The 24,124-nt window shown below is 47.0% G+C and overlaps 1 protein-coding gene across 2 annotated transcripts; it reads right to left on the minus strand.

The window, feature by feature from the left end:
- Nucleotides 1-1,881: 1,881 nt before the first annotated feature.
- GET4 (guided entry of tail-anchored proteins factor 4) lies at nt 1,882-13,562 on the minus strand. 2 transcript variants are annotated; one of them, XM_084249485.1, is made up of 8 exons: nt 13,487-13,562; nt 13,040-13,121; nt 12,259-12,408; nt 9,196-9,334; nt 7,668-7,808; nt 7,171-7,246; nt 6,886-6,958; nt 1,882-2,155 (listed from the first exon to the last, which is right to left on the minus strand). In XM_084249485.1, the coding sequence occupies exons 1-8, from the start codon at nt 13,556-13,558 to the stop codon at nt 2,070-2,072; spliced, it is 819 nt and encodes a 272-aa protein (XP_084105611.1). In that variant the 5' UTR covers nt 13,559-13,562; the 3' UTR covers nt 1,882-2,069. The 2 variants fall into 2 exon arrangements, with proteins under 2 accessions (XP_084105611.1, XP_084105610.1); XM_084249484.1 differs by having other exon boundaries at nt 13,484-13,562.
- Nucleotides 13,563-24,124: the final 10,562 nt, after the last annotated feature.

Raw genomic sequence — 24,124 nt, forward strand, 5'->3', positions numbered from 1 at the left:
TAAAAAACCCCGTGTCCCCCTGGATTTAAACCCCCCTGTGCAGGGGTCAATCCCACCCATAAGCCCTCTTGGACTGATCTCCTAGATCCTTCTTGGACCCTAGAAGTGCGGGTGTCCATTCTGAGAGCACACGAGCATGCGTATATGCAGACAAGAGCGCACACACGTATGCCCGTGTGAGGGGGCGTGATGGTGCGTGTGAGGGTGTACGTACCCTTGCATGTGCACACCCATGTGTTATACAGGAAACAGACAACCTTAACATTTTAAAAGAAAACAACTTGACAACTGGTGGGAAGATTTCTTAGGCAAGGCTGGGAGTTATAATCCATAAATGGCTGGTCCTTTTTTCTTACCTTGAAGTTCTTTTAAGGTGCTGTGGCCAGGACCTCCCTCGCAGGGGCCCTGGGAGCCCTCTGGGCACACCTAGTGCTGGTCCTGGGCCATGAGGTCAGTGCAGCTGTCCTGGCCTGCTAGCACTAAGGTGGAGGGGTCGCAGGTACGCTCATGCTCCTAGAAAATGGAAAATGACCGCGCCCTTCAAACCGCACGGTAAAACCACAGGCTTATGGGGTCAGCCACACGCACGTGATGCTCATCCCATCCTAAGTGAACGGTGGGGTTTACATGGTTACGGCAAACACTAGGTAAAGCCTGCACGTCACGAGGTAACTGGGAGCTACCATGAAGGAGGGGAACCTGAAACCTGAGGGGTGACCCACACCAGGACCACGTATGCTGTCCAGCTCAGCTCCTTCGTCCCGTGTTAATTCTGGGCCAAATCACATAAAAATGCACTTTGCTCAAATTGCTCCCTGATAACATCAGCAGAGTGGGTGCAATTTGTGGCTTCAAAACAAGCATCGTGGCAGAAGCAGCATATCCCTACTGGGCTCAGACTCCATCCAGCTTCCCTGTCCAGTCGATGGTCAGGCCTGAGCCCCAAGTCCACTCTCTCCCAAGAACCACCTTGGGCAGTCTGGGGGAGAGGGTGCTCCAGCGGTTTTCCATCTCAGGACAGGTCAGCACAGCCTCTCCTCGATGACTGGAGGCTCATGCTGCTGCCCACACCTCCTGGCTGCTCCAACACCTCTACTTGTTTTATCTAAGACCATGAAACTTTCTCAACATTGGCTACCTGCTGCTGTCCGCACCATCCCTCTCAGGCTGGACAGCCCTGGAAGCCACTGGTCATCGCACCTGGCCCCTTGCTGGGGCGTCACAGGCCTCTGCTCAGATGCCCACGTCCCAGAGCTCACTCAGAAAGGACCAGTGCTGCAGAGCCCAGTATAAAGGATTTATTTAAACTCAATTAACACAAACCTTCCTTGAAATTCCATTTTTACAGTAAATAAAATTGTTTATTTCCCTCCTTCCCATGCATGATCACTGTGTATTAATCTACAACTCTTAACTGTGAAAAAATAAAGTGTTTCCTGTTCGTAACGATCCTGGTAACACCTGGATAGCATCAGTGAGCCGGGAGAGCCCTGCAAGCTCCTGGACTGGTTATTTGGCTAAAACCTATAATGTCAGCTCAGAGGAAACAATCAACCGATGAAGATAAATATTGCATTAGGAGAGGTGGAAAGTTCTGCAGCATCCCTTTGGAAAGACACCATTTCCAGAGTGACAACGTGACCCTCAGCAGCAGGGCTGTGGCTTCCAGGACCCAGCATGGAACAGCTGCTCTCCAGGCCACAGCAGGACGTCCAAGGGGACAGCTCGCAAGCGCTGTCTGTGCTGGGGGACAGGCACTCGTGACAGTGGTTTCAGGACACTGCCTCGCACACCAGAAGCTGCGCCCATGTCAGCCCTCGGCCCTCCCAAAGCAAAGAGAAACAAAGGACTGGGAAAGGTGGCGCAGCAAGGCCTGTGCTTTATTGGGGTCAATCTGAGGGAACACGGTGTCGGCCTGGTCGGCACAGCGACGCACAGCCCTTGGCCAGCGCACAGACACAGACACCGACACGCAGCCACAGCCTCAGAACCCAGAGCCCGTGGGGCATGAGGGCCCCAGGACTCGGCCTCAGGCGTCTGCATGCAGGTCCGGTAGGCGGGCGGCGGCGTCAGTCGAGCTCGATGGGGCTGCTGTCGTCCTGACTGTCCTCACCCTCCTGCTCCGAGGAGCCCATGAGGCTGCTCAGAAGGTTCCCTGGAAGGAAACGCACGGTGGCGTCAGGGCTACAGCAGCTCCTCACAGAGGCCTCCGGCCCAAGAATTCCCACCTCCCACAGCACCACGTCTGGGAGTGTGACAGGATGAGCAGCAGCCTGACATCGCCACGCCTGCAACCAGAAGCCCCAGTGCAGAAGCCACAGGACACAGCAGGTGTGTGGTGCGGGACTAACAACAAGGAGAGCCTGAGTGCCACTGATGGGGACATGGTGCTGTCACCAGGCGGAACCTAAAGCATCATCAGTATCATGGGAGATTACGGTCAACCAAGGAAAGGCGACAACTCACAAAACATGGCACAGTCTTAGAACTATATAGAAAGAAGCCAGATGCACCAAAGTGTCAAAGACAACTCATAAAAACATTAAATGTTTTCACCACTATTTTTCCGCCCTACTTACCTAAGTTTTATCCAAAGAACTATTACGTCAATACAAAGTCTAAAAAGCCCCCTTAAGCCAAACCATAAGGGAATCCCAAGACCAAACGGAAAGGCAGACAATGTTCTTTGAACACACGAACACAGTCATAAAGGTGTTAAAGTTTTCCCTGACGCACAACCTGAACTCATCCCAAGAAACACTCCCAGCATGTCTGACATCTCTAGAAAGGCCAGTTCTCAAGTTTGTTCGTGCATGAAGAATCAGGACACTTGTGACGAGTAGGGACCAAGCCTAACAGATGTAAAAACAGGAAACATTTCACACAGCGAGCTGAACACACTAAAACGCCACACAATTTTAGATAGACCACAACCCTGTAGACTGGCATACTGGGAACACAGCTGAGGAGAAAGGCCATGGTATTTGCCTCACACCTTCCACTGAGCCAAATTCTAGACAGAGGCAGGTCACAAGTAAAAATTTATGTGTTTAAGGGGAAACAGCTTAAAAAAAACCCAGAGATAGGAACCCCCTACCATACGCACAATTTGGCAAGGCCATTAAAATGACAAAGGCTTACCCCACCCCACCCCAGAGAGCCACAAGGAGAGGGATGCCCAGATTTGGGTATGGGAGGGTGGCACAGACTGCAACAGCACATCAGAGGCACAACCCAGGCTCTGTGGGACAAGCCCTACCAGGGCCTGCCCTGAGTCACATGGAGCAGCCCCCAGCTCCAGCACTAAAAAGATGAGGTGCAGTCGGTGTGCACGATACGATACCGTTTACGTAGAACGAGCCATCTGTGTATTTGCAAAGGTAGCTCAGGAAGGAAGCTCAAGAAGCCTTAACGCTGCCTGGCCCTGCGAGGACTGTGGAACAGCAAGACAGGGCCGGGGGCGTGGATGCTTTTGAATTCTGAACTCCGTGAAATATGATTTACCTATTCAAAAATAAAATTTAAAACATTAAGGATTATAAAAATCACTTTTCAATGAAGGACTATACTGGCCCCTGCCCTGGTAGAAGGGAACAGTTTCTATCAGACCTCAGTGAGAGCAGATGGCCCATGTGGCTGCACCAGATGGGGGCAGGATGCAGGGGAGGCAGCCTGACCTCAAATCTGGCCCCCAACCTACACCTACCAAATCTAAATCATGAAAAAACAGGCCATATGAATAGACCTATTACTCCGAAGGAGATGGAATCAGTAATCAAAATTCTCCAAACAAAGAAGAGCTGTGGGTATTTTCCCTTTCACTGGTGAATTCTATCAAACATTTAAGGAATTGCTATATTTCTCAAACTTTCAAGAAATTAAAGAGGAAGGAATGCTTCCTAACTCATTCTATAAAGCCAGCGTAAGTCTAATACCAAAGCCAAAGACACTGCAAGAAATAAAAACCATAAGCCAATAACCTTTATGAACACTGATGTAAAATCCTCAACAAAATACTAGCAAAAAGAATTCAGAAGCATATTGAAAGGAATACACCATGACCAAATAGGATTTATTCCTGGAATGCAAAGTTTGTCCAACACACAAAAATCAACTGATGTAATATTATGCCACATCAACGAAGTGAAGGAGGAAAACCTACATGATCATCTCATTTGATGCAGAAAAACATCTTGACAACATTCAACACTCTTCCATAAAGTACACTCAACAAACTAGGAACAGGAGACTACCTCAATATAGCAACAGGCATATGAAGCCCAAAGCAAATATACTGGAATGGTGAATGACTGAAAGCATTTCTTCTAAGTTCAGGAACAAGTCAAGGATGTTTGCTTTTACCACTTCCGTTCAACATAGGACTGGAAGTCCTAGCCAGAGCAATCAGGCAAGGAAAAGCAATAAAAGGCATATAAATTGAAGAGGAAGAAGTAAAAAGTATCTGTTTGCAGACAACATGATCTTATATGGAGAAAACTGTGAAAGTTCCACAAAATAAAGTTAGAACTAATAAACAAATTCAGCAAGGTAGCAGGAGACAGTGAACATAAGAAGTCAGTTGCATTTCTATATACAGTGAACAATCTCAAAAGGAAGAAAACAATTCTATTTACCACAGCATCAAAAAAGAATTAACTGAGGAGATAAAAGACTTGTACAATGAAAATTACAAAACACCGTTGAAAAAAATTAAAGACATGAACTAATGGAAACACATTCCATGTTTATGGATTGGAGACTTACTATTAAGATGTCAATGCAACCTCGAACAATCTATAGACCCAATGCATCCCTATGGCATTTTTCACAGAAACACAAAAACCCATTCTAAAATTCACATGCAATCTTGAGGAATCCAAATAGCCACAACAATCCTGAAAAAGAACAATCTGGAGGCCCACACTTCCAACTATGAAAACTTACTATAATGACATAGTAATTAAAATAGTGTATTGGTACAGAAACATAAGACCAATGGAATAGATGATGTAGAAATTAACCTCATAATATGATGAAATTATTTTTGACAAAGGTGCCAGGAACATTCAATGGGGAAAAAATCTTTTCAATAAATGGTGCTAGGAAAACTGGATTCCACATACAAAAGAATAAGGTTGGACCCTTACCTCACACCATATACAAAAATTACCTCAAAATGGATCAAAAACCTAAACATAAGACCTAAAACAGTAAAACTCTTAGAACACACAGAGTAAAAGTTGTAGGACAATGAATATGGCAATGACTTCTTAGATATTAACCAAAGGCAGAAGCAACAAAAGGAAAAATAGACAAATTACTTCATCAAAATTTTTAAAATTTATATTATCAAAAGCCCTTAAAAACAGTAAAAATGATGTGGGGGTAGGATAAACAGGTGAAGCACAGGTATTTTAGGGCACTGAAAATATTATGTATGATACTATAATCACGGATACGTCATTATAAGTATGTATGCAAGTCCACACAATGTACAAAACTGAAAGTGATTCCTAATGTAAACTACAGACTCTGGATGATCATGATGTATTGATCTAAGTTCATCAACTGTAACAAACGTCCTACTCAGCTGCGGGAGACTAATAATGGGTGGGAACAAGGGGACTATGGGAAATCTGTAGCATCCTCTTAATTTTGCTGTGACTCTAAAACTGCTTTTAAGAAAATGTTTAAAAAAGGCGGGGAGCCACCTATAGAATGTAAGAATATATTTGCAAATCAAGTATTTGATGAGGAATTAATATCCCAGTATAGAAAACTACTAAAACAACTTGATTAAAAAGTAGGCAAAAACAAATACATAAATATTATAGAGACACGCAGATGGCCAATAAACACAAGCGAAGACACGCAACATCACTAATCCTTAGGAAAGTGCAAAGCAAGACCACAATGAGCTACTACCTCACATCCACTAGGAAGCCTACTATCAAAAACTCAGAAAACTAGTGTTAAGGAGGAAGTAGAGCAACTGGAGCCCTTCTGCACTATTAGTAGGAATGTAAAATGGTGCAGCATGTGTGGAAACAGTATGATGGTTCCTTGAAAAAATTAAAGTTATTGTATGACCCAGGACTTCCACTTCTGGATATATACCTAAAAGAACTGAAGGAAAGAGAGATTTGTGCATCCATGTTCACAGGGCATTATTCGCAATAGCTAAAAAGTGCAAACAACCCCTGTGTCTATGGATGGATGAAGGGATAAGCACAATGTGATATATCCATACATACAACAGAGTATTATTGAGCCTTAAACAGGAAAGAAATCCTCTGACATAAACTACAACATGGATGAACTCTGAGGACTTTATGCTCAGTGAAATAACCCAGTCACAAAAATACAAATATTGTATGATCCTACTCATGAGGTCCCTAGGAGTCGGAGCAATAGAGACCTAAAGTAGACGGTGGGGGCCAGAAGCTGGAGGGAGAGGAATGACAGTTAAGTGTTTATTTGTGATGGACAGTGGTGACGAATGCACAACAATGGGAATGTATTTAATGCCCCTGAACTGTACACCTAAAAATGGTTAAAATGGTATAAAGTTTGTTATGTGTATTTTACCATAATATTAAAAAAAAAAAAAGAAAGAAAGAAATCTGGTGTTGACTCTCTGGCCAACAGGGAGTGGCATGGGGATGATAATCCATCAGTAAGTGACAGTGCCCATTAGCTCTAGGGAATCTGCTGAGAGAAGGACCTAGTGACAGAGCTGAGATGGGGAACACTGGGACGGGAATGTGGGCACCAGTGAGGTGCCCCAGGGGAAGTCTGACCCAGGGCTGCCCTGCCCTCCCTGCACAGCACTGCCAAGCAGAACATGGTGATGCTGCTGCAGGTAGCCTTTGCTCCAGGCCTTACCTAGCAAGCCTCCGTAGGAAGAAGTCTGCTTGGGCGGCACGCCAAAGAAGAGCTGTCCTATCCTGTCGAGGTACTGAAAGAGGAAAAGGGGTCACTGAGGCGGCGGAAAGTGCCAGAGCTGCATGGTGCCCCACAGGAGCCACTGGCCAAGGGCTCCCACCCCTCACCTGCAAGCCCCATCCTAGCATGGGTTGCCACGTGACCCCAGTGCTTCTCTCCACCCCTTTTGCCAGCTGCTGTTGCCCAATATCCACAAGCTTCCATCCCACTTGGGAAGTCCCTCACCTCGTTGTACATGGGATCCCGCCGGAGGGACGGCTGGTACTGCTCACACAACACTGTGAACACGGTCAGTTTGCCTCTGAAACAGGAAGTGTGGGACACAGTGCTGCTTATAACTGAAGATCCGAGAAAACAATAAACACACATATCCTCGTGCTACTCCCCCCCACACCTATACCACAAATCCTATATACACACACACACACCCCACCCCACCCCCCATGGATATACAAACCTATATACACATACACCCCCCCCACGTATCTATACATAGCAAAACACCATTACATATATAACCCACATACCTACACATGTCCCCTACACACTGAGACACTCCCCAAACCTATAGACACCCCCCCAGACCTATACACTCCTCATACACCTATATACATAAACCGTCACACCCCCATATTTTCATATACCCACACACTCTCATATACCCACACACTCACACATCCACACACCTCTCTATACAGAGACAGCACACACACAAAACCCACCCGTCTACAGCCAACAACAGAAACCAGATGAAATTTAGCAGGGGCTGCACAAAGGGAGGGCCGTTCTCGATGGATGGGTGTTTCTGTGTGTATGTCGTGAACACCACTGATGCACTGCTTTTGTTTTTCAAACAGAGAAACCTAGAAATAAGAATATATTCATGAGTGGGAATACTGAGGATGGGGACTCCACAAATGTTTATATGATCAGTGTAAGCACAAAAAACTCCTGGTCAACAAAGCTACATGTGTCCTGGGACATCCTCTCCCAGACCCTTTGTGAGCACCGCAAATTTGGATTTTCACATTTTACAGGTAAAGTGACTAAAGCCTAGGAAGGTGACAATGTCCAAGTTCAACAGAGCTGTGATACACAGAGCACATGAACTAAAGTCTCTTTCTCCACACTTGTTGGGCACCTGCCTGGGTGGGCAGTCACTACAGGGCCAACAGCAGCAAGACCTATAGGCCAGGACATGTCAGAGGGCACTAGGTCCGACTCTGGTTTCTACCTGCAGAGGACATGGCCATAAACTGCATTTCACTGAGGTGCAGTCCCTCAAGAATACTTTTTTATAAGGCATCAGGAGGGACTGATGAGAACAGGTTTAGCAATCTCATAACCAGAGTCAAGTTGAGTCCAGAGGAAACACACCATGAGCCAGAGCTGGCACACTTTGGGTTTTAACAGGATTTCCTCTGTAAAGTCACAGATGTCACCAGCACAATTATGTGTGGAGCTCAAAGTTCTGAGGTACTAGGTACTAGGAAGTACAGCATACATTAGTGACTGTCGCCCTCAATTCAGTCTACCTTATCTTAAAGGTCTGGTCTGCCATATCAAAGTGTTTTGAGGAAATCAATCTATCACAAATGAAATGTCTCCATGAGGAAGGGCTCAAATTTGGAAAAGCAGCACCCAGGAGCTCAGGCAGGTGGCCCTGTTGCGCATGTGCAGTTCAGCACAGACTAGTGATGGCCACAGACCTTGGCTGCCCACGCCTTCCACTTTGTTATATGTTTCAATACTTTCAAAATGTTGGAAAGAAACTAAAAGGTGATGAGGCCTAACTAGAACAGAGGGACAGAGATGTAGGGCTTTGTGGAAATAAAAAGATGTCAGAACACATCACTGTTAACATGCTCAGATGCAGACATATCTGTAAAGACAAACAGCTTTTGTGAACATGCTCACTTCACTGTCAGACAGTCCTTAAAACCCATTAAATACATGAATCCTACAGAAAAAATAGTTGCCTTAAACAGAAAACTGATGGTCATTTAACACATTTCTTTAACCACTCAACTGAAATTTTACAAATGCCTTAGAATTCCAACAGCATAGGGAAGTTGGAGGGAGGTCTGTTTTTCCCAGAGTTCTGCATTAGACCTGGTAAGATGGTATTTTATGTGTGTGATCCTAAGGGACCTCAGTTTGGCCTTCAGTGTGTCCTAGTCAGGGGACAAGGTCATGGCTTAGAGAAGCCGTTTTAGCAAAGATATGACAAAGCAAATTTGGAATACCTACTGTAAGACAGCCTGCGCCACGAACATGTCCACCTCACTGCGAAATCCCCTGGAGGTAGAATATTCTACTAACATGTTAGCACATCCTTCTCCATCAGTAGAGTGCAGGAAGTGATACCGAGATTCACAATAATTTTGTTCTACACGGGGAAAAAGAAAAATCTATAAATATGAGCATCTTAGAATGGATTAAAGGATCTTTGAAAGACTACACCTAATCTACCCGTACTCCGCACTACCCTCCCCTGCTTCCAACCAGGCACACTATAGTGCTGTGCGTGTCCATCCTGCACACAGGGGCTCTGCTAACATCTCACTAACTTCCTTAAGGTCCGAATCCAAATGCAAACGGAGGGTGAAAGGTGATGTGGATGAATTCAGCTGAGGGAGGTTGCCCTGCATTCCCACATTTATATTAGCTGCACCGTAAGAAGTAGCCAAAGGGGATCCCATGAACCTATACAAATGGCAATTTCATACAGATACGATGAACACAACGCACAATACGCTCATCCTAATACTCAGCACTTTCAATCTCAAAGTAGCAGCCAGATCCAGCCCGAGGTTGCCTTTCTCCCACAGACCTTGTTAGTCTGTTGTCCACCCAGAGTCCTGTGGTCCCTGCTAACCTGGGATGCATGAAAAGTCCCAGCCCCACCCACTTTCCCTTTTTGAGGTGTTTCCTGCCCCCCTCCCCACAAAAAAGGTGAGAACCAAGAAGTTTTCCTTGATGCAGGCAAGAAGCTGGAAGGACTACATTCCCTGAGGGCTGATAGGTCCCTTGGGTGGTGGGGTGGCACTGAGGGCCATGTCCCTCCATCACTGTTATGTAGAATTTCCAGCTCTGTTGTGTCCCTGTTCACAGTGGGGTTACCAGGCAGCTGGTCAGGCCCCAAACCAGAACCCGCATCCTAACAGTCATTCTTTCTTAGTCCCCAGCCTACGGCCGCATGAGTGAGGAAAGCTCAAGGTCACAGTGCTAACAGAATAAACGGGACCTAGAACATGAGTTCATCAGTGAACATGTCTAATGCTAAGCCAGCTGGTCAACATTTCTACTGTAAACGGGCTATTTAACTAGGTTCAAGTAGCCTGTGGTTTTTTTTTTTTTTTTTTTTTTTTGCTTGCTTGTTTGTTTTTCCTAAGAAAATGACTGAAGCTCCACCCTTGCCTGACTCGGGCTATGAATCTGGGCCTCTATCCATCCTAGCGTACTCTCTTCTTTCTGCTGCTACCTTTCACATGACAGTTCTATCCTCTGCCCCAGACACTGGGCAAGATCTGCAGCACATAGGTTGCCCCAGCCTGGTGCTGCTCAGACACAGCAGCCCCTCCCCAAGATCTGCCTGTCCTCAATACACTCAAGGACCCTCCAGAAAGAAATGGATCACATGCCATGCTGGTTTCTCACTCCTTTAGAATAAAGACCAGCCCCTCAAAAGGCTAGGGTACTCTGCCAGTCTGGCCCTGCTGCCTTCTCAGGCTGCACACCTCATGCTCCTACTTTCTCCCATCTTCTACTGGGAACATGCCTCTTGTTCTAGCCACTGGATCTGGATATGGCAGACCCGCCCTCACCCGGTGGTGAGGCACCGGTGGTGCCTTCACCGGTGGTGAGGCAGATGCTGGCACCCTATGCGCTGTGTTCAGGATTCAGGATGACGTGGAGTCAGGGTTTCTTTGTTCCGTTTTGTTGTTCATTGCCCCTTTCCCTTCAAATCCTAAAATAATCTGGTTTTAGAGTATCCACATGAAAAAAATAAGGCAAGTAACTAGGTCCTGGCACTCATAAGGCTCCCACGGAGCTCTGGGATGAAGCTACATGGACGCCACGTGTATGGGAGGGTGTCTGTGTGCAAGTTGTGAAGGGCAGAAGGCAAAGGCAGCACAATCCCAGCAGCGTCATCAGAGCAGGTGGACAGCAGGGACTGGAGCCCACATATGTGCCTGCCTGGGGCCCCATCCTGGTGGGTGGTTTCCTTAGCCTCCTGGCCTTTGAATTCTGTTTCTGTCTGATCCATTCCTCTTGGAATGTCCTCTGCGAGTAGGACCAGCAAGTATGTCAGCACCCAGAGGGACCAGAACCCTCATACCTGCCTGCAGCAAAGGGATGGTGACCCATGAGGGTCAGGGAGGCCTGCTGCATGAGTGGGTCCACAATTTTGTGTGTCTCTGGATGATGGAAGGGCAGAAGCTTTGGACTTATGAGAATCCGATCCTCAGTCCATCAGAAGTGTTTGGAGGAACACTATTATGGGTATCCTTACAGAGCTCATCTGCACTGTCTAAAATAGTCACCTTCAGCCTAGACCTCCTCAATCTCCACAGCTCCAAATGAAAGAGATGTGCCCTTTGCGCCCCACCCAGGCACCTGCCCCTTGGCACCTCCTTCACCTGAATTACCCAGGTGAGTCCAGTACTGGCAGTTCAGCAACAATTGAGATCCACTTGCCATGTGAGACCCATCCTCCCCTCCCCCAGTCCTTGGGGAGGAGCTTTCTGAACAACAGTCCTTCAAATCTTGCAACAAAAATGTACTGAGCCTTCCCTGTGCCTAAGCAGATATACAAAGGTCAGGGCCCAAACACCACTAAGAAAGAGTCATGGTTCCCACTTTCACAAAGTGAGTAATCGTCACAAATGCCTAATCAGAAGATAAGTGGATGCTAAGAAGAAACAGAGCTTGGTGCCAAGAAGCCCTGGACCCTTAGGGAAGGATGGGCTTCATGGGAGGGGCGTGGTGTCCCTGAGGGCTGGAACCACAGTCAGGTCAGCTAGGGGAAGGCTGCCTCGGCCTCCCCTCCTTGGGAAGCACCCTCGTAGAACAAAGGTGCTCACTTAAGAGGAGATTTACTACCAAAGCAGAATGTTTAGCTCTAACTGGACAGAGAACACCAGTTATTTCAAAGACCAAACTCTCCCATCCCATGGAGTTGTAGCAGACAATTTTATAATTGAATAAATGGATAATGCAGGTAAAAAGCCATGGGGAACACGAAGAGGACACTTACTGCCTGGATGGGCTCCCTCCCAGGCCCTCGGCATACAGGTTTCCCAGGCCTACCTTTCCACAGGGTGAGGGCCAGCAGCTGGTGGAGCCGGGGATGGCCCAGTTTTCCAGAGCCTCCACTGGACCATTTCAGCGCTCTAGACACAAAAGCCACTCGCTCCGGAGAATTTGGATCCATCATACTGAACAGTTTAGCCAGATTTTCTAAAAACAACACAAACACAGACCCTTATGCACAGGAACATACCACTACTTCAGTTCTTCACATGGTGCATCTTAAAAAAAATTCATTAAAAACAACAGTTATCTACTTCCAAAGAAACCTGAGAAACAACTAGCATGTTGTTGTGTCCCCAGACGACTCATTCCCTTGGGTTCCTGGCATATCCAGGGTGACCCACAACTGATCCGTCTGCTACAGTGACACACTGAAGGTGGGTTGTGGTGAGCAGCTGAAGGGCCGAGCCGGGGTGGTAGGGGGTGAAGTTAAGAATGGCAGAGCCAGGAGCAGACTCTCCTTTGTCTCTCCAACTGGGCAGCCACAAGAAGGTCTCTATAACCTCTCAAGCCATCATCCATCAGATCCACAGAGAGGCCAATTACTGTGAGGACAGTACAGGGGAGTTCCACTTATAAAACACAGCATCATCCACATCCTGCGACATGCACTGTGTGTGCTGAGGGGTGAGCTGGTCAAGGACTGCTCACAACTAAATTCTCCCAAATCTCAGGAGTCCCTGGGTCATACACACAGATGGAGCTGAGCGACTTGAGAGGCCAAGACTGAAACTGTCCCAGGTGCAAAGGCACTTGGCGCACAGGAAGAAAGCCTCACCCAATAGCTCGTCGGCAACCTCAACTTCTGCCTTCTCCAGCGACTCAAGGACCAACATGGACAAGTCCGCAGCACTATTTTGCTATAAAACATGTAAAAGAACAAGAATCCCACAGTTAGGAAAAATACCACTCATTTGCAGAAGACTCAGTAAAGCTGGGTGGCTGCTCTGGTTTTCCAGATAGAACCTCTGAATAGACAGAGTTATGGAAAGGACTGTTAAGCGCCCAGGTCATGCAGCCCCAACTGCTGAGAACTACTGGCCTGGACGGACTGTGTCAGAGCCCCCACATCTGTGTCCTGAAATACAGAACACTCTTAGTTCTGGCCAGAGTCAAAGATGGTCCAGTTTTGTCCACCTCAGAATGACATCTCCCTGGTCATTCCAACCCTTCAGTGCCCAGTCCCCAGCGGAGACAGAGATGGTTAGAAGTTGCTACTTACTTGACCGTGGCTGAAGAACAGCAGTGCTCCAGAGCACATGAGCTCCCGCGCCTCTGCATGCTTGTTCTGTGACATGTATCTGTGACAGAGAGAGGGCAGAGCGCCAGTGAGACCTGGCCAAAACATGACAGTTGGCAGCAGATGTCCCCACAGTCTAACTCACCACACCCTCTTATGTCCACCAAGCCCCCCAGTAACAGTTTGCTAAAGATGAGGTGTTTGAGTGAACACAAAAGCTTTGTAAAGCAGACAATTCACATGCATCTATACCGCCTGTGAAGAATGGAAACAAAGTGGGTTTGCCCAGGGCTCTATATCCAGCCTCTGCATTGGGATATCTCAGTCCAATTTGTCAATGATTTAGGCCTCATGGGACAGCAGACTTGTGCCTCACTGCAGCAGCACGCACCTTGGGACAATACTGGGCATACCCTGTCTGTATCCAAATATGCCAAGGGCCAGAAGGAACATCTCCCTGGAGTAGCTCCAGGGTTTCTAGTAGAAAGGACCACTGAAAGGTTGAGGGTGACATCCACCTTCAAGTACAGGCCTTGCATTGGTGGCAGGTGCTGCATGAAGGGGCAGGTGATGAACCCTTGTCCATCAGATGGGAACCAAGAGACTGGACCACACAGATAAGACAGGGACATGGGAACTCCATGACAGTCTTCCCTGGAAACAATGACCTGTGACTGTGCCCCTGCCAAGGTCCCATTCCCGCCTCCAGACCACTGCCTGATTGTGCCACTCTGAATGCATTCTCTCCAATGCAGGACGTAGGAAAGGCTGGCTTCCTGAACTACAGAGGGACAGAGACAGAACCAGGCAGAACCAAGCAGAACCCCACCTATAACAAATTAAAGATGGTGAAGAAAATATTCTCGGCACAAAACCCTGGCCCCAGAGAAGAAAAAGCGTTGAGTGTAGTGGCAGGATGGCCACAGTGCAGGTTTTCTATGACCCGAGCAGATGGGTGAAGGAGGAGTCCTGGAGCCCTTGGTGACTTTTCTTCAGCTTTTTCCAGATACACGGCAGGCAGGGGTGCTGGTGTGGGGGGGCCGGGAGGCTGGTCGTTCCATTCCTCTGGCGTCCTGGCCTTATATGCCCAGTCTCTTGGCTCAGGTGCGCTCACCTACGCATGCCCACACTCTACGCCAGGTGTCCGCCATCAGGTATGCATTTAATTTAATGGTGGGAAGGTGGAAAAGCCTGATATGTTTTACTTACCCTACAGTGAGATAGCAAGCAATAGCTTCCTACTGACATGGGCCAACATTTCCTAAAGTGTGGCAGGTGCAAGCAGCACAGATCATACCCAGAATATTTAATTCATTGCCTATATACTGATCTCAGTGATCATCAGAAAAGAACCATTAAACCAGTGTAGGGTAAGCAAAAAATGTCAGGCTTTTCTGCCCTCCCGCCTTCCTGCCAGGATAGATGATGGATCCTTGCGGTCCTGAATGCATGCCTGATGGCGGGCACCTGGAGTAGGGTGTGGGCATAGGTGGGATGGGATTCACCTGGCTAAGACAGGGCTTTTAAGGGCGGCGCCACGGGGATGCCGAGAGAGAAGCAGAGAGAAGGCCATAGAGCCCAGATAGAGTGAAGACTTGCTGGGGGCTGGGAGGACTGCCAGCCTCCCCACCCACCCCCCAGTACCCCTGCCTGCTGTGTACCTGGTAAACCCCAATAAAAGCCTGCAAAAGCCACTGAGGGCTCTGACTCCTCCTTTACCCGGTCTGCTGGATCATAGAAAACCTGCACTGTGGCCATTCCTGACCCTACAACCAGTCAAGCAAATTTGTGCCTCCCAGCTGTAATGCCCTAGGACGAAGCCATGTTTCAAAACAAATGACGTAAGAGCAAGATCCCGAGTAAGTGGCAGTGTAGGGGATCTAAATCCATAACACACACCTGGGTGGTGCCGCAAAAGGCTGGAGCCTAGGGCCTCCCCCGTGGTGCAGCAGGTGGAACGTCACTCTGTGAAGCTGTCCGCAGCCTCTGCAGCGTGGGTTCAATTCCCAGCTGGCCAGGGAGGAACCCACATGGCGCAGCAGACCTCTCCTGCCTTGCGCGCTGCTCCCCTCAGCAGAGCCTTTGGTCCGTCTGCCTGTTCTGCTCCCTGCTCTGTCTCTGATGAATTCCCTCACCCCCCTGCACCTCTGGCCTGTACCCCAGTTCTTGTATGCATAAATAAATCTTTAAAAAAAAAAAAAGGCTCGAGCTTAGAGCGTCCTTCAGCTTATCAGGTTTGACAGGTGGGAAATGTCAACCATGGAAGATCTCTCCCAGAAGAACACATTCATATCCCAGCTGGCCTGCAAAGGCCCCCAAGACACCCCGGCGGCCTGCACAGGGGAGTGAAAGGTGGAAGAAAAAACTTGAAGAGTTTGGAAAACCTCCACCATCCTGTAGGTGACCAGCCTGGGCTGCGGTTCCCGTAAACCACTGTCCAGAGCAGTTTCTTTTTCACACACATGGGTGAACCTGGCTTGAGTGCTCCCAGGTCCTCCACATGACCTGGTGCCCACCACTGCTGCGTGTGTTCTGGAAAAACAGGTGCTTGAAGGTATACAGCCTCATGTTACCACCTGCATGGACAAACTCTTAAGTATTTGTCCTAAGTGATAATCATACAAGCTTGTCTCTGCTTTATTCAGAACACAACAGACTAGACTCTTCTGTCTGGGGAATTCTTTGTACACCTACTGATTTAAAATTCATGGTCTGAAAGCTTGTTTTGGACAAAGTTGTTTGTGGTATAAATAGGTTTTGAGGAACTTCTTTGGCCGTTTTAAAGCTAGGTATTAGGATTTTCTCATCTAACTCTGGCTCCTGAAGTGGAGAGGACCATGTCATGTCCCCTTAATAACAACATGTCTCATGTGATGGACATTTAAACTTTAAAAACAAGAAGTCTGACCAGCAACCTGGTCTGAGTAAGGCTACTGTGTGCTTTTCTAAATAGCTCTCCAAAGAGCTGAGACACTTGCTTGGCTGAAGCCAGGCTGCTCTTGGTCAGCAATTGTGCTAACCCTTGCAGCAGTCTCAGAAAGAGAAGAGACATGTGGCTCCTGACTTTGGAGACTCTAACAGGCAGTGGCACAAGCTGTGTTACAGCCACTGAGTGATAACCTTCAGGGCACCCCATCCTCCCTGCTCACTGCAGTGCCAATGCCCACTAGTTATCTGGATCTAAGCACACGGTGATACCCAGCTTTAGGTGAAAAACTGACTACTGGGAGACAACTTGTAGAAAGGTGCATCATCTTAACTAAATTGGGACTTTCTTTCTTTCATCTCCCCATCACCTTGAACACCGGTGTGGTTAATCTACCACGGGCTTAGAGGATGTTATTTCTTTACTGGCTTATTAAGAGACCATACCCTATATGGTTATGTTATTATTGCAAATTATAATACCCCCAGTGAACCTGTGTTAAATTATTGGCAAAGACATTCTCTGTTTCTGAGCACAATTTGGTAGAGACAAACAGTATAGCAAGAAACTCTCAGAAAACCAGACTGAGGGGAAAAACGCCCCCAAAAGCAGAAAAATCAATTCCTGGGGCAATGCAGCCACTTTCAGGAGCATGACTATAGCAGCACATGGCCACCTGAAGCTCCCCACGTCACCGCCACCTTTCCTCCTCCTCTCAGGTCACAGAGGAAAGACAGAGATGGTACACAGTCTACTGGGCTCATAGAGATGGTACAGTCTTCTGAGCACAGAAAGAAGGCAGAGCTTTACCGAGCATACATTATGATGGCACAGTGTACTGCATGCACAGAGTATAAGATTTCCACCAGTCATCTGCCATCTAGCCAGAAACACCTGTTGCAGATCAAAGCAAACTGGTAAAAGACAAAATACGGACAGGTCACTTTGCAAAATGAATGTGTGCCTTTTGCACTGCAGAATTACAGGAGTGAAAAAGAATTGTGTTCCTAAAAGCAGCTGAAACAGGAACCCTCCAGCTTGGTACCAGCTTGAAGTCCTGACCTCCCCAGCAGGCAGCACCTCACAATGACTAGGACTACGTTGTCCACAGTGGAAGGACCTCCACTTGGCACATGTGGAACTATTTGAAGCCAACACTGACTGAGGTAGCAAATCTGTGTCCATGCAGCACTGTGTCTGTGCAACTATTCTAGTTTATTTTTCTCCCTTAAAACAAAACAAAACAAGCAAGCAGCAAGCAGGCAGAACACAGAAATACACAGAATAAATACTAGTGAAAAACTGTGTGGATGCCCATGAAGAATGACAAAGCTCATGTCAAAAGTCTTAGAGGCTGAAGCACAACATCTAGAGCTCAGAGGGCTGAGCAACACTTGGCATCAAAGTTGCTGAAAACAAACCTAAACTACAAGGCACAGAGGCCTCGAGTCCCAGCGGTTCCTTTAGGGAACGTTCATCTTCTAAACTGGGAAGCAGAGAACAATTCAGGTTTTTTTTTTTTTTTTAATTTCTCCATACAATTTAAGATGCAATACTAGGTACAGTCTATGATCAACTATCAACACAAATCTCAGAAGGCCCCCCAGAGTAGAAAGATGCAATTTTCATTAAACCATAAAGGCTGCAGGCTCTGAGGTGATGGTTGTACTGGGCTTCCCTGCAAAACAGTCATCCAAGCACAGAGGCTTACTTAAGGAATACAAATAACCCAACAGGCTTGGAAAGCAGGTCCCTCCTTACCCTGAAGACAAGCCTGCAGAGACAAGGTGATCACTCACAGTCATCAGAGCTGTCCATTGACAAAGCCTCCAACTCAACCAGCCAAACTAGTGAGAACAGCCCACTCCTGCACAGTACACACTGTCAACCCAGTCTGCTGGGCTGCCTAACTCCTTCTCCTTCCTCCAACTGCTATGGGGAAAAGTGATTAAAATAACATAGTTCAGTAAATTTATGCAACAAGTGAACGGATAAACTGTGGTGTATTCACATAGAATGGAACACCACTCATCAATGACAATGAACTAACGATATGTACCCGAGTCAATCTTGAAATAATCATGCTGAGTGAATAAAAAAATATCAGACCAAAAAAAGAGGACATACAGTATGATTCCATTTATATAAGACTCTAGAAAATGCAAGTCAGTAGTTGTCTGGGGCAGAGGTGGTAGGGGGCTGACCCGGCAAGACTGATTGTATGGAAGAGCAAGAACACTTTAGGGGTGGGGGCAGTGGATATTTTAATATGTTGGCTGGTGGTAATTTCGTGTATTTGTCAAAATTCGTCGAGTTGTACATTTTATCTAAATACTTAAGTATGTGTTTACTAATAGAAATAAAAATTGGTTTTATTTGGTGAATTTGATTTCTCCAAGGAGCTAACCTAGGTCAAGATCATGGTCTGATCTTGTGGACTTGAGTCTTGGAGAGAAAAGTACAACTCCAGGCTGTTTCAAGTAGGACTCCTGGATGGCCACAACCACCATCTTCAACTGGTTCCACCACATCCCCAACAAGGCCAAGGGCAAGTTCATTTACTTCTCACAACCACAAATGACCTAGGAGGAAGCCAAGACTCAAGAGAGGTTACACTAGTGTCCTGATTCTCAGGTCACAGAACAGACGTGACAAGTAAGTCCAGGTCAAGGCTGGGCTTGGGGCGAGCCCCCAACAGTATCCTCTCTGTTTGCTCTTGCCATGCAGGTTCATCACTGTCCCCTTGGTGGAAGAACTCCCACTCTAAATTGAAGTTGACAATGTTCCTCATGCATCAGTCACTGCAGAACTGGCTCAAATCAAAGAACACCATGTTTATTTTTAGGAAGATCCAGTTTTGCTGATTAACCACTGGGGCCAATATTTATATACAAATACCCAAGAACAGCATACACGAAGGCAAATCTTGAACACTACAATAGTTCTACATTTCAAAGATTCTGGACTGGCTAGTCCACCAGGATGAAGATTCTATATTACAGGGTTAAATGAACATTTACATTTCTGCTTTATTCCTTGAAGAACAATCAGTTTGAAGAGGCTATCACAGCCCACACCATTTAGAAGATATTAATGTTTAGTGATAAATTCAGCAAGCACTAAAAACTTAACACTAAATATCAAGCATTAGGACTTGTTTCTGTCAGAACAGCGTCTAACTAAAGGCAAATGTGAATTTCTTTCTAAGCCAATAAAACTACTAGGTTTCCAAAAGACAAAGTCATTTTGTGACACAATGATAAAACTAGATGCAACCTGACTAGTTTGGCTGACTATAGAATGTCAGGGGTTAGTAAATAGAAAGTTCTGGAAACAAGACTACCCTTCAGAGGTTTAATTCATGGTTCTGGACTCTGGCAACAAAGAAGGGTCTATAAAAGTTACATGAAAAATCTTGAAAACCAAAGATGACAAGGACTCATCCCCGACTGGCCAAGTCATAAAAGTTACATGAAACATCTTGACAACCAAAGATGACAAGGACTCATTCCTGACTGGCCAAGTCAGTAGAGCCTGAAAGCCACATTCAAACACCCCTCCCACAATCAGGGTTACAGGCATGGTATCCACCAAGCCGCAAGCTGGAGACCATATATCAACACCTCCCCTGGATTCATCACTGATAATCCAGTCCTACTTGCTACTCTGGGCCACCACTTACATGTTTCATCCAAACAAAGTTCGAGAAACTACAACCAAAGCAGAAAGTGCCTCTAGAGTTCCCAGGATACTGATTCAACTTACTATTTAAACAAAATTAAAAAAACTTAGGCCTATATGGTGTTAAGGTCACCTGACTGCCCTTATATATCAAACTAAGGCACTGCTGCTGCCAGTTTAGAAAGAAATGGTACTCCACAGCACAGACTAAATTATCTTTAAAACACCTCCAAGTTCTAATGAATAGCTAAATTGTTTTCTGCTTGAACCGTAAAGGATCACAGAATATATATAACTTCAGGGGTGTCTGATACATATACATTTTAAGAAATGTAGGAACTGTATGACAATAAGAATACTGCAGTTCAAAAGAAAATTAACTCAAGATGCACAGAACTTGGAAAATTTCTAGGATCGCGCTGAGAAGATAAAATTGTATTTAATCCAAATATCACTTCGACACAAAACTGTATTTTAAGTCACACGTTTTTTTCTATACTAAGTCTGTGACACCAAGTGTGTGTATCCCATTTGGGACTCACCACATTCCAGAAGCTCAACAGCCACACGTGGCCAAACACTGGGCAGCGCAGGTGGAACAAAAAATACCAGGCTTATAAAAATAGCTAATTTACCAACAACACAAAATGCGAGAGACCGGGGGGACCCACGACTTTAAAAAAAAACTTAAAACTCCTCACGCCGGGAACCCCTGTAGGAGGAAAACCGTGAGGCTTCGAGCGGGGCTCTGAGGGCGCGGGGGGCGGGGGTTCGGGGGGGCGGGGGTTGGGGGCGGGGCGGGGTGCGCGCCCGCCGGGGCGGCGGCAGCGAGGTGCGGGGCAGCGCCGGGGAAGGGCCAAGAGGCCGGGGTCCCGGCGGGGGGGCGAGGACGCCAGGCTCGGGGCAGGTGGGAACCAGGGCGGAGGGCCTGGGGCGGGCAGAGGCGCGTCCGGGGCCGGAGCCGGGGCTGCGGCGGGCGCCGGGTCCGCGGGCCGGGTCCGGGGTCCAGCGCCGCCGGGCCGGGCCCGCACCCTCCGCGCGGCCGCCGCACAGCCGCCGCTCCGCTCCGCCCGCGGACAGACAGGCGCGCGGGCCAATGGGCGCGCGGGGAGGCGCGGCGCGGCCAATGGGAAGCGGCCGGGGGCAGGGTGCCGGGTTGGGCGTCCGGGCGGAAAGACCTGGAAGGCGGCGGCGCGGCTACCTGAAGAAGAGGGTCCGGTACATCTGGTGAGCCTCGTAGTAGTCGCCCTTCTCGACGCTGGCGCGCAGCTTGCCCTCCACGCGCTGGACGCCGCCGCGATTGCGGGCGCCGTTCCGGGCGCTCTCCTGCTCAGCCATTGCCGCCGCCGCCATCGGGGCCGGCGTTCCGCGCAAGGCTGACGCTGTCGCAGGCGCGGTCCGCAGCGCCTCTCGGCTTCCGTCCCGGCGGCGGCTCGACGCCCTCTACGGTGGCCGCGAGGAGCCGTGCAGTTGGGGCGGGCGCCTCGGCGACGGTCACGTGACTAAGGGCGGGCCGCATGTGACCGGGCGGGGCCTAACGCCACAATGACTGGCAGCCGTGGACGAATGGAGGCGGGCGCGGGGCGGGCTCTTGGCCCACGTGAGTTTGTCCGCAGACCCGCGAGCCGCGCTTCAGCCGTCGTCTCCGCTGTCCCTGCCGCTGGAGGTCACGTAGGGGCGGGGGCAGGCGTCGGGAGGCTCGGTGATGCCACAGCACTCCGGCCCGGTCCGCAAAACAGAGCACCCCAGGAGCGCCAGGGACTGGGCCTCGGGACATGGTTGCCAAGCTGTGGGTCCTAGGTCCCGCGGGATTTCCATGTCAGCCTCTCAGTTTCATTGACTGCGAACAGCACTGTTTATGGGAGAAGCCAAAGACAACGTGTATGTCCGTATGGGGACTTGCTGAGTAGGGGGGGTATAGGGCGTGTACACCTTTGAGCCACTTAACTCTTCTCAGAGGTAGGGCCAAGTTATTTTCTTAATGGCAAAAAGCAAGGCACAAAACCGGGGAACAGAGTGTGAAGTGTGCCATCCTGTGTAAGAGACTAAGGAGCAAAGGTAAAGGATTGTTTTTGCTTGGTAGGCCCAGTTGTTTCCAGAGAATGAAACCCTGTGGCTGACTTGAGAATCAGCAGAGGATGGGGGCATTTTTGCATGGCCTGCCTCAGCTGGATGGCTGAGGTGCCAAAAGTCTGCTCCTCTTTCACTCTGGCCTGCTGTCCTTGCTTGTGTGCCTTACACACAGGTCTTCGGTAAACGTTTACTGAATGAACACATCCTGGGTTTCCATGAGCTCCCACCTCTAGTAGCAGCAGATGTTCCTATGAGGTAATCCAGCTCCTCTTTTCATAATTTTCTTCTTCAGTAACCATCTTTACATTTAGTCTGTTTTCCAAGTGTTTTCCCTACATAAGAGGTATCCAGGGAAAGTCAACACTGGGTAAAAAAGCTACCTAGATCAGGATAGGTCACCATTAACTGGTTAATACAGAGCCCTACAAACAAATGTAGTCGCACCTCCCCAAAACCACTGTGGGCAGAAACAGCACATTGAGAAAAGAAATATACTGTTTATTATTCATTTGAAATATCACATGCACGTTTAAAAATTAAAACTCTTTATTTAAACATTTCAATAGTATCTTATCAATTTGGTGGCAGCAAAAGAAGCTCTACCAAAGACAAATATATTGAAAAGCATTTACAAAAATACATTGCACAAAGTCCTATCTTGCATTTTTAAAAATAAATTAATATTCAAAATATTTCCACCCCAACCCCCAATTTGGTTCTATATAGGAAATTTTGATTTACATATTTATCCTGTAATATATGAAACATCTGTATACATTTTATCCAACTTAATGCATAAGCATTAGTTCTAATTCTAAGAATGAAAAAAATGCTACTTTATGTAATTTTTGTATATGAGGACTGTTGTGCAATATACACAAAACTCTCCAGAAAAACCAGTCAGCACCATCATTTTTTTTCTTTTTCTGAAAATACATTTACAGTATACCAAAAAAACTGTCAACCCAATAAAACTTAAATAATTTTTAAGGTAAAACATCCGTAACACTTTTAGTGCCTCACAGATATCTCATTATAAAGTTTGCTCAGTAAAACTGTCTAAATATTAAATATTGTCATCAAAATTAGTCTCATAGGAATTGAGTGAGAATGGCCAACAGTCATAATAAATGGGAAATCCCAACTAGAGCCAAAGAAAGTGCTGCTATAGGAAAAATTACAATCATAAATGAAACAGCTTCATGAATTTGCCACACTGGACAATCTCCTTTGATAACCATCCATGTAATAAAAATATAAGCCTCTGAAAGATTTAAAGCATGTTAGTGTTCGCTTTTTAGAAAAATTCAAAACGAAACCTGAAAAAGGTTGGATTCCTTGGTTCCTATTCATACTGTCAATTGAGAACTCCAGAGTTATCCCAACAGGGTGAGTGGCTAGGTGGAACCAGAGATCTCCATTTATGTGTTTCGATCCAGACCAGCTCTTTTCAAATCAGACCCACTTCAACCAACAAGGAAATGAGAATTCCCCATTTCCTAAATGGGTATTCCCATACTGGGTCCTGACTGAAAGTTTTTCTAAGAAGTAGGAGCAAACTAAGCAGAAAAACACTTATTAGTTATTTCCTCACATGGTGACTTAAAATAACAAGTGCTGAGTAAAGGAAATATCTCATTCTGAAGGAAAGGAGTTTAAAACTCTGAAATTTGGTGACTCTTTTTCCCTGAAAGAAATGTGTATTGGATTTAACAGATGAAATATGTATGTGCCCCAAAAGTCATTAAGAGGTCCAGTGAAAGCTAATTATCAAAATTTTAGGAACACGTCAAACCTTTTTACCTTCATTTGCTTTGTTCCTGATTTTAGGAAAATACAAATAAGAAGAGCTTTATGTTCAAAAACAAATCCTCAAAATAAAGTTAAGTGTCTTGTGAACGATACATTCAAATGAGTTTCCAGAGAATACCTGGCTAACGGGT

Source organism: Talpa europaea (genome assembly GCF_964194135.1).
Source record: "Talpa europaea genome assembly, chromosome: 12".
Classification (NCBI taxonomy): domain Eukaryota; kingdom Metazoa; phylum Chordata; class Mammalia; order Eulipotyphla; family Talpidae; genus Talpa; species Talpa europaea.

What these genes read in the sequence shown, in the direction of transcription:
- GET4 (XM_084249484.1), bottom strand. Translation starts at nt 13,558, where the DNA reads ATGTCACAGAACAAGCATGCAGAGGCGCGGGAGCTCATGTGCTCTGGA. An exon ending in TGTTCTTCAGCCACGGTCAA is followed by an intron (nt 13,122 to 13,483) that starts GTAAGTAGCAAC and finishes CATGTTTTATAG; the next exon opens with CAAAATAGTGCTGCGGACTT. An exon ending in GGGATCCCATGTACAACGAG is followed by an intron (nt 6,959 to 7,170) that starts GTGAGGGACTTC and finishes TTCCTCTTTCAG; the next exon opens with TACCTCGACAGGATAGGACA.